General features: G+C 39.6%; 1 protein-coding gene and 1 long non-coding RNA gene across 2 annotated transcripts in view; one reads left to right on the forward strand and one right to left on the reverse strand.

Annotated features, from left to right (window-relative positions):
* The first annotated feature begins 6558 nt into the window (after positions 1–6558).
* On the forward strand, positions 6559–6952 carry LOC144994042 (uncharacterized). Its single transcript, XR_013657420.1, has 2 exons — positions 6559–6683; positions 6769–6952. It is a non-coding gene; the product is annotated as an uncharacterized LOC144994042 (long non-coding RNA).
* A 2675-nt stretch (positions 6953–9627) lies between these two features.
* The window catches only part of LOC105353645 (uncharacterized), a 71154-nt gene continuing 66760 nt past the window's right edge, over positions 9628–14021 (reverse strand). The window contains exon 17 of the mRNA XM_011472914.4: positions 9628–11620. Coding sequence (XP_011471216.1) covers positions 11519–11620 — 102 coding nt within the window. The 3' untranslated portion in view covers positions 9628–11518. The remainder of the gene's footprint in view (positions 11621–14021) is intronic.

Here is a 14021-nt window from a genome sequence, read left to right on the forward strand (position 1 = left end):
AAAAGAGGAAGAACTGTCAGTAAAACCTACAAGCCTCTCAAGGATTTGTGTAAATGTGTTTCACAGAATGATGATCTCCACACAAGTGACGGCTCATTTCTCTGCTGTCATGGATATAACTTTGGCTTTTCTGTGTGCAAACAGAGGAGTACACGCGTCATTGGCAGACATAGGTGTTTGCTATCCTTCCATAATTTTTTTCTTTTTTGAAGCGTCAAATCAGCATTGACATTTCTGAATCAAAATCAAAGCCGTAGAAAAAGCAGAACATTTGCAGGTCAATGCTTCAAGTAGTGAGACGTTTTCATTAAAGCAAAAATCTTGTAGGAGAAAAATCATCAAAAAATATTTGTGTGATGCATAATTCATAAGTGTTTCTTGCATTCGCCATGTGTCGATCTGTGCAGATGTCTGATGAGGGTTTAGGCCGCTTTACAAAATGTGTGGCTTTCCACATTTGTCTAACAGACTTTTCACACATGTACCACCAATGTGCAATTTTTGTATTGCAAATACGGTGTAAATATCCCATTCAAATTACGAAACTCATAAATCACTAATGAATTGCATATAAATGGCACAATAATTACGCACTGTTCATGTTCTACGTTGATTTACTTGTTCTTTGCATTGATTATTTGTTCTTTAACGTGGTTCATCTGTGAATATTCCTCATAAAGAACACAAATTTTCCCACTTTTTCCATGTATATTCATGTATGACCATTATTCATCCGTGCCATATGCACAAAATCTTCAAAGTGGCTGTGTGACACGGTCTTGAACCGGGAAGGCACAGTTCTTACATTCCAGACCTCAAGGGCCTTTTTTAAAAACCAGCAGGAGAACGGCCCTGGAGACCTGGAGACTGATACCCCTGGCTTAACCCTTGTGCTATCCTAGACACTTTACCATTGGGAGTTGGGTCATCTAGACCAGTGTTTTTCAACCTTTTTTGAGCCACGGCACACTTGACCATCTCCCACGGCACACTAGTGTGCCGCGGCACACTGGTTGAAAAACACTGATCTAGACCCACTAGACAGTGCTCTGAACCTTTTTTCTTTAATGATTTCTGATCTTCACTGGTGTCCAAGGATTACATAAAATCCTCTTCACCTTTATCCACATTTGTTCCGGTAGGGAAAACACGTCATTGTAAGGGTGGGGTCATTTTGACCCCATAAGATAGCACAAGGGTTAAGGTAATGGATTTTAAGGAACAAACGTGACGTCAGCATTCGTCAGAAACATATCAAGTTGCGCTCAACTTCAGCTCCAAAAGTTGTCGGGATATCAGAATTTAAGACAACACACACACCAGGGAAACTACTTTGATAGAATTAAAAAAAAAATACTATTTGAAAGCAACACATAAGTAAAGTGAGGCTCTGGGTTTTATTTTAAAGTACAAGAAAAGACAGAATAAGGATAGAATCACAAGTTATGCCTGAGTGGGTAAAACAAATAAATAAATAAATTGAAATTAAAAAAAAAAAACAAGCAGCAGAAATGGCATCAATGTTTTTCATTTGATTTAATGCAGACCAAAATAAAGTAACCAGACTACAACAAACAAATCAAGGGGGAACCAACAGCGGATGTCAGTAAACATAAAAAACAAACATTTATTTGTGTTTTTCTTTAAGCACATCAAGCAATGAGTAACGTTTTGGTGCTTCTTGACTTTCTGTACATAATTTCACAAACTGATTGTTTACACCAGAAGTGTCTGTCTGTCAGCAGCACAACAGGCATGTTTCCGTCTGATGGGTGCCGTCTGCATTTAATTGATTTTTTTTTTTTGATTTTTTTTTTTTTTTTGGCTGTTTGAGTCACATTAGCATTCCTCTAGAGTCGTGTTTCGGGTGATTTCTTTGCTGTAAGTTTAAAAATGCCTTGTTCAGTTCCCAGATGTTCCTCTGCCTTTTTGAATCTGCCAGAATCCAGACGGGTGTGTGTCTCTACCCGTTTCTATGCATGTCCTGTTCTTCTGTGGGGTTTTTTTTCTCTTAAGTGCCCTCTTTGACATGCCACCAACGTGCATCAAAGCATTCCGGATGCGGACAGAAAAATGGAAAAACGTGACCCGGGGCGAGCATTCTTTTGCCTCTGTGTTAATTTATGTTATTCCCTTAGCTGCCAATTAAGACAGCGGCGAATGGAGAAGCACCCGGCCCAAAATAGAAATGCTGTCCAACAAGGCGCCACGTTCCCCGCTTCTACTGTTTGATTTGGGCATCAAGGAAAGCAGTTGAGGCTCTGTTGAGGAAGGAGCTTAACAACTGCTTGGGCATTTAAATACATTATAAACATTCACATAAAGAGTGTTGAAGATTTATTAAAAGAGAAAAAAAAGAAAAAAAAGAAAAACAAAGTTTACCAGAGAAATGTATAGGTTTAATTATATAGCTTCGTTTCATTCCAATAAATCACAGCTTTATGCAGATAAAACGATTTAATTAAAAACAGTTTGTTTCAGCTGCACCTAGTCTTTAAGGATTGGGCAGTTTTTTCCTGCTTGTCTGCAGCAGTGCATGGTGTCATCCTGGTTCACAGTAATGTCTGTGAACAGGGGTTTTTGTGCTGTTGCTAGCGTTCTTTCAACTGATTAAAATGTCAGCTACAACAAAGCACACAAACCACTTCCACGGCACACAAAGAAAAAGCTTCCCCTGTTTTGAAAGCAAGTTTTTGTTAAAGAGTGACAACGTTGTGGATTGCAATGCCTTCGCTGGGGTGTCTGGGGAGGAAACGTCTGTGACCGGAGCACAACAGCAGCTTCAGATTAATCTCACTGCAGAGTTTGTCTCTGAAGGACTTTGAAGAGTTGTCTGCTTTGTGCTTCTGAAAATAGAGTTGGGTGGAAATGAGCTGCTTGTCTGTATTTCAGCCAGATGGGAGTTTTGAAGTCTACGTTTAAGACGTCTCATAATAATTGCCAATTAACACAAAACCAACATCAATTAAACCGACTTTTGAAATAAAACAGAAGTGACCAAATATGTGTTTCGTTTGACAGAATTTAATGTTACTTTTATTTATACATAATATTACTAAGCATTAATCAGTCCCATAGGAAGTTGTTGACATTTTTTGGAACTGTTGCTGCACAGAAAGCTTAAGATTGTGACAGTTTTTCTAGAAAGTTGCAATACTTTTCAGTAATAATTTTAGGCTGTAGAAAGATGCATTTGAACCCATAAACCATTTTCCCACATAATTAAGTAATGTAGGACACACTACAAACCAATTGGACCACTAAACACCTTTCTGAGATTTTTCTGTTACACTGATGTCACTATAGGTTGTCACCTGTTAACCCTTATCTTAGATGACCCCACCCTTACTTTGACGTGTTCTCCCTACCATGACAAAGGTGGATAAAGGTGGAAAGATTTCATGTAATCCATGGACACCAGTGAAGATCACAAATCATTGAAGAAAAAAGGTTCAGAGCACTGTCTAGTGGGTCTAGATGACCCAACTCCCAACGTGCCAAGGATAGCACAAGGGTTAAAGCGGTTGTTTATTGAAGTGCAATTTGATGTAACAGGATGCCACATGAAATGCACAGCATTGATACAATTCTTTTTTAACCCTTTAAAGGGCCTATACCATGCTATTCTTAAGCCTTTTATGGTAAACCATGCCCATTAATATGATAATGTTTGGCACACAAAAGAACAGAATTTTTAAAAGTAAATATGATTTACCCTTGATTTGCCCATTTTATGATGTCAACCTAGAGCCGGCCTATACAGCGTGTCTGCAACTCGCCCGTGAAAACAAACAGTAGATTTAGTGTACATTTAGTGTTTTTGTTTCCATGTCTTTATCAACAGATCATTGGGTCTTCCATCCAGTTGACTCAGTGTGGTTTTAACCGTTTAACACTGGAAATGTCGCCCGCAACACTTTCATAACACAGGCTTTTCAATCTACCATGTCTTTATGACCATTTACACAAATATTGTAATTCCAAACAGATTTGGATGCAGAGAAATGCGGCTTTATATATTGTTCTCGGGTCAATATTCAAAACTTGTATAGCTACTTTTCTTGGCAGCGGTATCAGCTGATTTACATCTATTGCATAAACGCTTCACTGCTATAAAGTGTTGAATATTAGCACAAAGCTACTTTTCTCTGCTTCAAAACACACTCAAATTTTGTTGATTGCATAAACGGTTGAAGAGTTACCATAGCCAAAAACACTGAACACTGCTACAGCTGTGCGCAAGAGACGGACGATAAGCCAGTACTTACGGTATCTCTTGAACAGCACTAACAGAGTTTCTGCATCTGAAGAAAGTGCCAACATCTCACCTACCTCCGCCTTACTTAGCTTTAAGTGTAGTTTAAGTGTTTGATCCAACCTGACACCCAAAGTACATCCATAGAATATACATATTCGAGTACGGTCAGTAAGGAGCCAGAACTCAGATTTTACCAACAACTAGAGTGTGGCCTAAGGGCACCATGCAACAGCATCAGCCATAAGTCATAAGTGTGTATAACTTACATTATCCTTAAAGACACTTCACGGTACACTTACCACACACGTCAATCAATTACGTGCCTTGGGATGACCATATGAGCCTCAAATGAACAGAAAGATACACTTTTGCTTCCTTTAAGATGCAGCCACTCTTCTCTATGACCCTCCACGTACCTGGACAAACAAAAAGCTTCCAGCCAACTAAGGCTTAATTCATTTAAAATAGTAAAATGAAATCTGAACACACACACAGGCCCACATAAACACACAGACACATACATACAGTACAGAAATGCATATTAAAGCTCTTCAAAAGTTTAAAAATTGGTTTTCTTCATAAAAGTAAAGAACAAAATCTATCCTATGATTCTTTCAGGCAAAAAGGTTTGAGACTTTTAGCTCTGCAGAAATATTAACAGCATTTTCAGTGACGATGACTTTAGGAGGTTTTTCCTTTTTTTTTTTTTTTTTTTTACAAAGAAAACCACCTCTATAAGACAGATAATTAATGGAATTTTGCCACCACTGTCACTCATTCATCGAGCACAGAAGCCACAGAATCCAAATTTGTGCTCATGCAATTTTTCACCTTCATAACTGTCGGAGCAGTTCTCAAAGCCCCACAGCTCTTTAACACTTTGTCTAAACCATCAGACTGATTTTAGAACCCAACTCATCCAGACAGTTTGAAGCTTTTCCCTGAACTGACATTTCAGTAATATGTTTTTTTTTTATTTTTTTTACAGACAGAATTTATGTCATGTTTTCAAAAGCCACAGCCATATTTCAAACAAAAAGCTGGTGTTCAGTACAAATATTTGCACATTTAGGTTTTAAATTTTAATCGTTGGGGCTGCACTTGTTTTGTAAGATTTCAGCATTTTATGTTTTGTTTTGATTTGATTTGTTTTTGTGATTGAATAATTAATTACTAACAAGATGTTGGTATGGTATAAAGGGGCATATTGGTCTAATTTTTACTTCATTTAACATACATTTTAAACCACACTAATGATCTTTTCTAACACTTAAGAGGGAATCGTGGTGCTCTACAGGGTTCTGTGTTTGGACCCTAAATTTTCACCCTTCTGTCCTATACATTATTCAATTCTATGCAGATGATCTTCTGCTCTACTTATGCAAGACGATGCATGATTACAGACAATTCTAAAGACTTTCAGGAATTTGTTCCCTTTTGTTATGAAGATGGGTTTTAGGTTTCGTCTTCAGACCTGAATGCCTGAGTAAAATACTGTCATAGACAGACAGACAGACAGACAAATGGATCGAGTTTATTATTCCCGAAGGAAATTTCAGGTGGCTAGCTCTCCACACCTAAATAATATAATTATTCCTAAAACAAATAAAAAAACATTGAATAGATTAAACGCTAATAAGAACAATTACCTAAAATCAAGTTTCCAAGAACATTTCATCTGATCGAGTAAAAAAATATAATAAAAGCTCTCCTTTTCTTTTTTTCTTTTCTTTTTTTTTTAACTTGTCCTGTCCAACAGCTGGGCAAACAGATGAGAGCTGAAGGCTTCTTGTGTTGGACATATTTTACTTTAACAACAGGGGTTCTGAATTTTCTGACAAACCAGAGGTATGTCTGAATAAACCCCTTTTGTTATCGAGGCCAAACTTTATTAATTTTAATCGTATTTGAGGATTTTTTGTGTTGGACCGGTCGGAAAAGGAAAGGAGGGAAGAAGAGAAAGAGATGTTAGAGAGGGGGGGGGGTAGGAGGGTGATTATAGGCGGGGGGGGGGGGGTAAAACCATGAAGCAGCATAAAGCAACAAGAGGCTGGATGTTTATCAATAAGGTCAGGTTCAGATGTACAACAAAAGGGGCGGGGCCTGTCCACACACACATTCAAATATTTTAAACACACCTGGTGGCTGCAAAAATGTCCACCTGTCAACATGTACACAATACCGATAGTGTTCACACACGCATACTTATGCCTTCAGACCAACTAGTGTTTGTGCAAAGGTGAGCTAACACCTGTGCTCAATTGAGTGTTTATGTTCTGTCACGGTGCCTGGCGGTCTCCTCCCCCTCCAGCTCTGCCCTGATGTTCCTGATTGCCACCAGCTGCCATCACTCTCCTCATCATCTTCTGTGGATTCAAAAGGAGATCCAACGCCACTACTCGACGCCAGTTTGTTACCCCTTATGGTGACTGTTCTGGTTCTAGCCTCGTTACAGCTTTGTTCCAAGTCTCTGGCTCTGACTCTGACTAATTCTTTGTTCCTTGTCTCAGGATCCTATCGCTCACGAGTGACGGCAGCACGGACCTTCCATTCTACGCCTCAGGAGAACGGAAACCCTCGGCAACCGCTAACCGCTTCAAGACCCTCCAGCCACGCCACAGCCACGTCTAATCGGGACACTCTTCAAACCAGCCATCTTCACATCTGGAGAAAACAATAAATCCTTTCTCATCATCCACTTACCTGTCTTCCTTCTGGGTTGCAGCATCTGGGTTCCTCACCCTTGTGAAATCATGACATGTTCTTCTAAAATGGATGGAGGAATGTGTAAAGAAGGAGGGAGAGTTCCCAGCCATCCCCACACCAAGACCCCCGCCGGGGACATGGACACCCGCGGCTCAGGTGTGATGCGATACCCGGCTCTTGGCCTTGCCAGAGAACTCAGGGATCCCTCTCCCTGCTTGGAGAGGGCACTGCCGGGCCCAGAAAACCAGCAACCAGGGGACGCGGCCACCGTTGCCAAGGGCCCAGTTCCCCCTACCAGGGATGGGGTAGGGGACAGATGGTCCAAGGTCCCACCTTCCTTGCAAAATGCGTGTGTGTTTGTGAGGGTGTGTGTGCATGTATGTGTGTATATGTTGGAATGTATATTTGGAGGAGTAAAGGGTGTGTTTACTAAGGGGGTGCAGTTAAAATAAAAGCTCTCCTTTTCTAAGATGGTGTGTTGTGCAGTGTTTTTTTTTTTTTTTTTAACTTGTTCTGTCCAACAACCATCCCCGGCGACAGGACCCACCCAGCCAGGTGCAGAGGAGGCCCCCCCTACAGGGGCCCCTCCGGCACCGCAAGGCATAGGCGAGCACAACGTCAGGACCCCCAGACCTGTGCAGTCTGATGGCAAATGGCGCAACGTTGGGTTAAAAACTTGCTGGTAAAACTGCTTTTTCTCTTACTGAAGGCCTCATGCAGAGCAAGGAGTGCAGAGTGACACATTGTCCATGATTGCTCAAAATTTGGACAATCTCCGTTGTTCGGCCACCTCTTCCACTCAGTCCCCCCACAGAGCTAGCGCTCCTGATTATCTTATTTAAGTAGATATGGTTTCTCTTGCTTATGCCGCACCAGCACACCACAGCATACAGCAGAGCACGTTCAATAACTGTTTGATAAAACATACTGAGAAGCTTGGTGGTGATAAAAGATGCCAGCCTTTGCAGGAAGTAAATCCTGGTTTGACATTTCATGTTGAGCAGAGTGGTGTTCTCATTCCAATCCAGTTTGTAATCCAACACCACTCCCAGGTATTTATAAGACGTGACCATCTCTGCCAGATCACCATCTATACAGATTGGTTGGGAGAGAAGGGGTTGTCTTCTGAAGTCTGGAATTAGTTCTTTGGTTTTCTGGACATTCAGCTGTAGCTGGTTCTGCTTGGACCAAAAAAACAAATCCTGCACCAGCTGCCTATACTCCACCTCCTTCTCTTCTTTAATGCAGGCCACAATGACGGTATTGTATGAAAATTTCTGTATGTGGCAAACCTCTGTGTTGTGTTGGAAGTCGGAGGTGTACAGAGTAAACGACATAGGAGAAAGAACTTTACTTTTAGGCGCCCCCACACTGCTGCAAAGCGTTCTGGAAAGGCTGGGGTCTGTCATTCAGGTAGTCCATAATCCAGTCATGTGACCCTGGGTAGCATGAATTTACTTTTAGGCCCGAAGCACTTTGAATAAACAGTATGTTCTACTTGTTAAGGCAGGAATTTTTTTGCACAAAGTTTACCCCCTGAACATTAGCAACAATCACCAGACAGCTTTGGGCCGCAGAGAACACAAAGCTGGTTGACCCCAACAATGACCATCCACCACCAGGTGATTAAATGTGATGACACAACAGAAATTAGAAATTTAACACCCACTTCATCTCTTTTGGGGTCATATCTTTGCTGGAGCCTATGTCAGCTAGGAAGGCGGGTACACCCTGCCAGTCCATTGCAGGTCTCAGGCCTTTTCTTTTCTCAACTTTCACATCAAGGTATCATTTTGCAGGTACAACTAAAATAGGTCTTTTAACGTGTTTAAATATTCACAACTAAGTCCAATAGTTCTAAAAAGCTATGAATTATTTTCTTTTACAATGTCCACATTTCTGCAGTTGCTTTATTTGCTATTTCCCACTCTCAGCATGTGCTTTGACCTTGATTGAAAAAATGTGCTTTTCACTTCAGGTTCTGTAGTTTTTTGAGATTTGTGTAAAAAAAATGTTTCAGCCACTTCCTCAAACCCACAAACTTTGAATTGTGGGTTCTTTCATCTTATTTCTAAAATGTTCTGAATAATTCCTTCAAAAAACCCTGTTTATTCTGGAACTATACTTAAGTGAAATCTTTAACTGATTGAGAAACCTTGACTTTATGTCACCCAAATATGATGATAGCAAACAGAAGAACAGACAATCCTATAAACTGGAAGATAAAAAGCAAGAAAAGCTTTCATGTAAAACCAAAATTAGTTGCTATTACTGATCCTAAATTATAACATGTACTGTTACTTTCAAAGATAAATACAAAGATAAAAATAAAATACCCCAAAATATGCTTTTGAGACATATTTTACCGGGTTAACTACAAGAATATGTGTGATGCAAATGCAGTGGTATTAGGAAAACTGTTGTGGGTATTCTTTTTTTTGGCACCTAATATTGCAGTTAAAGTAAATGCTTAAAAAGAGAAATTTTTCATTTCAACTGTTTTCGTTTGGCGAAAAGCCCTGCTGTTGGACACACAGGGAAAAAAAGATCTTCAAAATCAACTGAGTAACTCCAGCATTTTTATTCCGGAGCGAAGTTCTGCATCATCTTCTTGCAGCATCATTGCTGAGTAATCCCCAAAGATCTCAAATTGTAGCCTTAGATCTGTTTTTATTTCTTTTTATTTCACCTTTTTTTTTCCAGGCAAGACAGATTAGGAATGACATTCTTATTTACAACTGGCCTGGCACCAGGAAAGACCTTTTGAGAAAGGCAGTAAACAGGTTACAAGAACAGGAAAAAATAAATATAATCGGAAGAAAAAAACACAATCTAAAAAAAATAAAACCCTAAAATCATTGCACTGTGTGAAGCCAGCATTTATCTTTAAAATGGTCATTCTGATGGGTTTTAAAATCTAATTGTGAAATAAAAGTGTCCAATCTGAAAGTTTTTTAATAAATCATTCCAGTCTGTGGCTGCATCAGATTGAAAAGACAGAGAACCAAGTAAGGATTTTGATTTCGGCACTGTTAAAAAGATCAGTTTAGCAGAGCGGGTATTGTATCCGGGGGCGAGGTATGCAAAAGCTGGCTCTGATAAGGTGGAGAAAGACCAAGCAGAGTTTGTAAATTGACAGTAGCCAATAAATTTTTTGACGAGTGAATAATGATGTCCAATTTACCGATGAGTAAAGAGTGGTGAGTTTTAAAGGAACCATTTGTTATAAATCTAATAGCAGTGTGATAGAGAGGTTCCAACTTTTCCAGCAGATGATTACAAACCGATCTGTAAATAACATCACCAACCAGCTGTTTGAACCAAAGCATGTCTTGCAGAGAAGGTGAGGGAAGAGCGCATTCCATAGAAAACGCCTATTTTTGATTTAACCTTCAACTCCAAACAGCCAATGTGTGTTAAGAAGGACCAAGTATTATTTAGACAGATTCCAAAATATTTGTACTCGATAACCTATTCTAGAGGTGTCCCATCAAGCATGGAGATAGTAGGGGTATTTAATGGTGGATGTTCTTTCTTACCAAACCACATGATTTATGTTTTGGTAACATTTAAATGTAGATGCAGTCTAGAGAGGAAAAGGTGGATGTTGAAGCTGTTTTCCCACTGAGTCCAGGGAGGCGCAGACGGAGTGAAAAAACTGTCATCAGCATAGAAATCACCTGTGATTGATATATATGGAGAAAAGAGTGGGCCCAATGATAGAACCTTGTGGTATGCCAGTGGTGACACGAAGGGGATGAGAAAGATTTTGTTCTGATTTAACACATTGCTTTCTTTCACTGAGATAGTTTGGGAACCATAGATGTGGGTTTTCAGAGACAAATATCACAAAACCAATCAATAAGACAGGAGCGATTAACAGAGTTGGATGCTCTAGCTAAATCGATAAAAAATTGCTGAGTACTTCAACTTTAAATCTAAGGCAGAAGTAATGTCATTAAGAACTTTAAGGGTTGCTGTTGTGCGCCCATAACCAGATCTGAAACCTGATTGGTCAGAAGGTAAAATACTGTGGCTTTCCGGGTAATTTGTCAGTTGATGATTTACAATTCTTTCCAGACAAGGGAGAATTGAAATTGGTCTGTAGCAGTTGGGATCAGACCAATCTCCACCTTTAAAGAGGGGATACACCACATCAGATTTTCGAGCATGAAGGATTTCAGCAGTCTGAAGGGAAAGATGATAAATCTTTGTAATAGGGCCTGCCATAACAGGGGCTGCGATTAAAAAAAAAATAAAAATACAGGTTTGTTAGCTCATCTAAACCGGTCCATGTTTTAGAATCCAACCTTTTCAACCCTTCCAAAAGTCAGAGATTGAGTTCAGGAGAATGACAGTCTTTCTTTAATAGTGGACTCTGACCCTGACTCAGCTCTGCCTTCTTCCTCCATGAGTCTGCTGGGACGCCTCCCCATGGTAGGATTTCTCACCCACGTAGAGAAAAATGAACATTTAAGATGTCTCTGAAACTTGGTGTCCACCTGAGACAACAGAATCCTCATTATTGGATTAAAAGTACGATCGAAGTGTAACTCATACAGCTTCAGCGTGGGCTCTCCTGAAGTCGTGGAGGAACTGACTGATCACCCCGAAGAACTCCTTGGAGTCTTGATCTGCCGGCTCACCAAATTGAACCTTCAGAAAAAAGAAAAAAAACAGGATTATGTCTGAAATATTTATCTGCCATCAATTACATTTTATGAGACCTTTGAACTCACAAAAAACTGTTTAAGGAATTAATCTACGCTTTTACTTTCATTAATGAACAGGAGCCAGGGTCCTGCAAGTTAAACTTTTTTTTCATATAATTAGTTCTTGTGCTGCTTTGTCATGCACCTGTGTCCTGGGGTGCACCTAGAGAGCGGAGCAAACATGCACTAGCTAATTAATAATTACACCTGGATGGTTGGGGGTCACCGGCACAGGAATGTCAGCGGTTCTTTATCAGGAACTTTATCAAAAAGGGCCAGCCTTACTAATTGGTCTGCTTTATGCTCCGGGCTGCATGGACTGTGGCTCAGGTTCAGGCTCCTGAGCTTCTTCTGTGTTGCGCAGAATCATTGATATGTTATAAGTTTAAAAAAGACTTCCTCTTTTCTTTTGCTTAACTTTTTCCTTGCCAGCAGCTGAGCAAACAAGATAAAAGCTTCTTGCGTTGGAAGGAATTCACTGTTGTCACGTGTGTAATGTCATCTTTGGAGACACTATGTTGTATATATTACTTTAATGTTTTGGGAGGAAATTGCAGAGAAACAAATAAAATTGTTGGGAATAGACCCAAAAAACAACAGAAAAAGCCTAGTAAAGGTCAAAGTTTAAGTTTCACCAATTTTTTTTTTACTGAAGCACTAATATTTGATATGACCCTTGTCTTATTTTCTGTTTTGCAAGACAAATAATGTGAATAAAAATAATAACGTTTTTCAATTGCAAAAGTAGTATTAGTTTAGAAAAAACATCTTTGTGACTAGCATTTTTTTCATAAAATAAGAATTCTTGGTAAGAACATTTTTCTTACCACCTTGGATAATTTTTTATTTATTTAAAGAATATGTTTCAAAATTCTTGATTTTTTTTCTACCTATTTCTACATTGGCTGTATTGCAGTGTCCTGATGGACTCTCACGGACACACACAAATGCATACAGACAAACAAGTGTCACTCATGGCATACCTGCACACCTGTATGTGTTGGTAAAAAAACTGAGCAGGCACATAAGAGAATGTGGAGTAAAAAGGTGAGGACCCAACCACAAGAACACACAGACCCCACAAGAGAGGGCAGACTGAGGAGCATCCACCCCCGAACAAGGGAACAAGGGAAGGGAACAGGGAATGCAAGCCTGGGTAGAGACCACCCCAGGGCTGCGTTTCATTATAAAGTCCAGCCTACCTAAAAGTTGCACTAACTCAGATGAGAGGCCCACCACTAGCCAGGAGTCCTAAAACCTACCACCGCCACCAAAGCCAACCAGAAACATCACCCAAGGCTTTCTATGAGGTGCTTGCACAACACAGCAGGCAGCTCACTGACAGTCCTGCAGTACAAGGCAGAGGCAAAGACCCACTCCAGCCATTTTCACATGAAGTCCTAAACACGCTGCAAAACATTTCAGGGAAAATATGTTCCAAAGTTTAAATCAATAAACTCCCACTCCGATCCTCTTTTCATCTTTTTTAAAAGTATTCTCTGTTTGTTTTTTTTATTCACATGTGTTGCATGCACAGCGTTGGCAGACAGGTGACTGGAAAGGACACGCTCAAGTGGAAATACAAATGTCTGTCTGCCTCAACATTGACAAAACAGTAAAAAGAGACTTGAAGGAGAAAAAATATGGTTATTAAAAAATACTGGGAAAAGCTTGTTACAATGGGAAACCAAATAAAAAAAGAATCACACGGAAAATCATAAAATATTTTGAGAGTTTAGCAACTTTGATAAAACATGCAGGAATGATGCTCCGCACTCTGCCTGGTAATTGAAATGTGACATGGCCTGAAGGGCACATTAAAGTTAAAAGACCAACCTCTTCATTTTTAAAATACCATGGAGTGAAAGAGCGATTTATGAGACTGAGGTCAAATATTGAGATGTGTTTGGAAGCCAGCACAAAGACAGCATTCCAGAAGCAATGTCTCTGAAAGCTGTCTTTAGACCAACTCCGATCATCGTTTGCTTTATTTTCAAAGCGTTCGCAGTGGTCGTTTAATAATGTTTTGGATGTTTTTATCCAAAAATAATTTTTTTTTACAATGATTTGAATAAAGAAATAATTATAAATGCTATTTTTAATGTTAATTTTCTTCATATATTGTCCTCCATCATCAGAAAAATGCCACAAGGACATGTTAAAAACATCATTTTCATCAGAGTGGGTCTTTAGGGTTGTAGTTTGTGTCTCAAGGTCTTTCCAAAAATCCTGGTTATTCATACATGATACTGAAGAGCCCACTCCAATGAAATGTTTTTAACGTGTTCTTGTCATGTTATTCTCATGATGTAGGACATATGTAAAAGAAATTAAGGTTAAAACTG

Source organism: Oryzias latipes, chromosome 7 (assembly GCF_053564925.1).
Source record: "Oryzias latipes strain Hd-rR chromosome 7, Olatipes_Hd-rR_3.1".
Lineage (NCBI taxonomy): Eukaryota > Metazoa > Chordata > Actinopteri > Beloniformes > Adrianichthyidae > Oryzias > Oryzias latipes.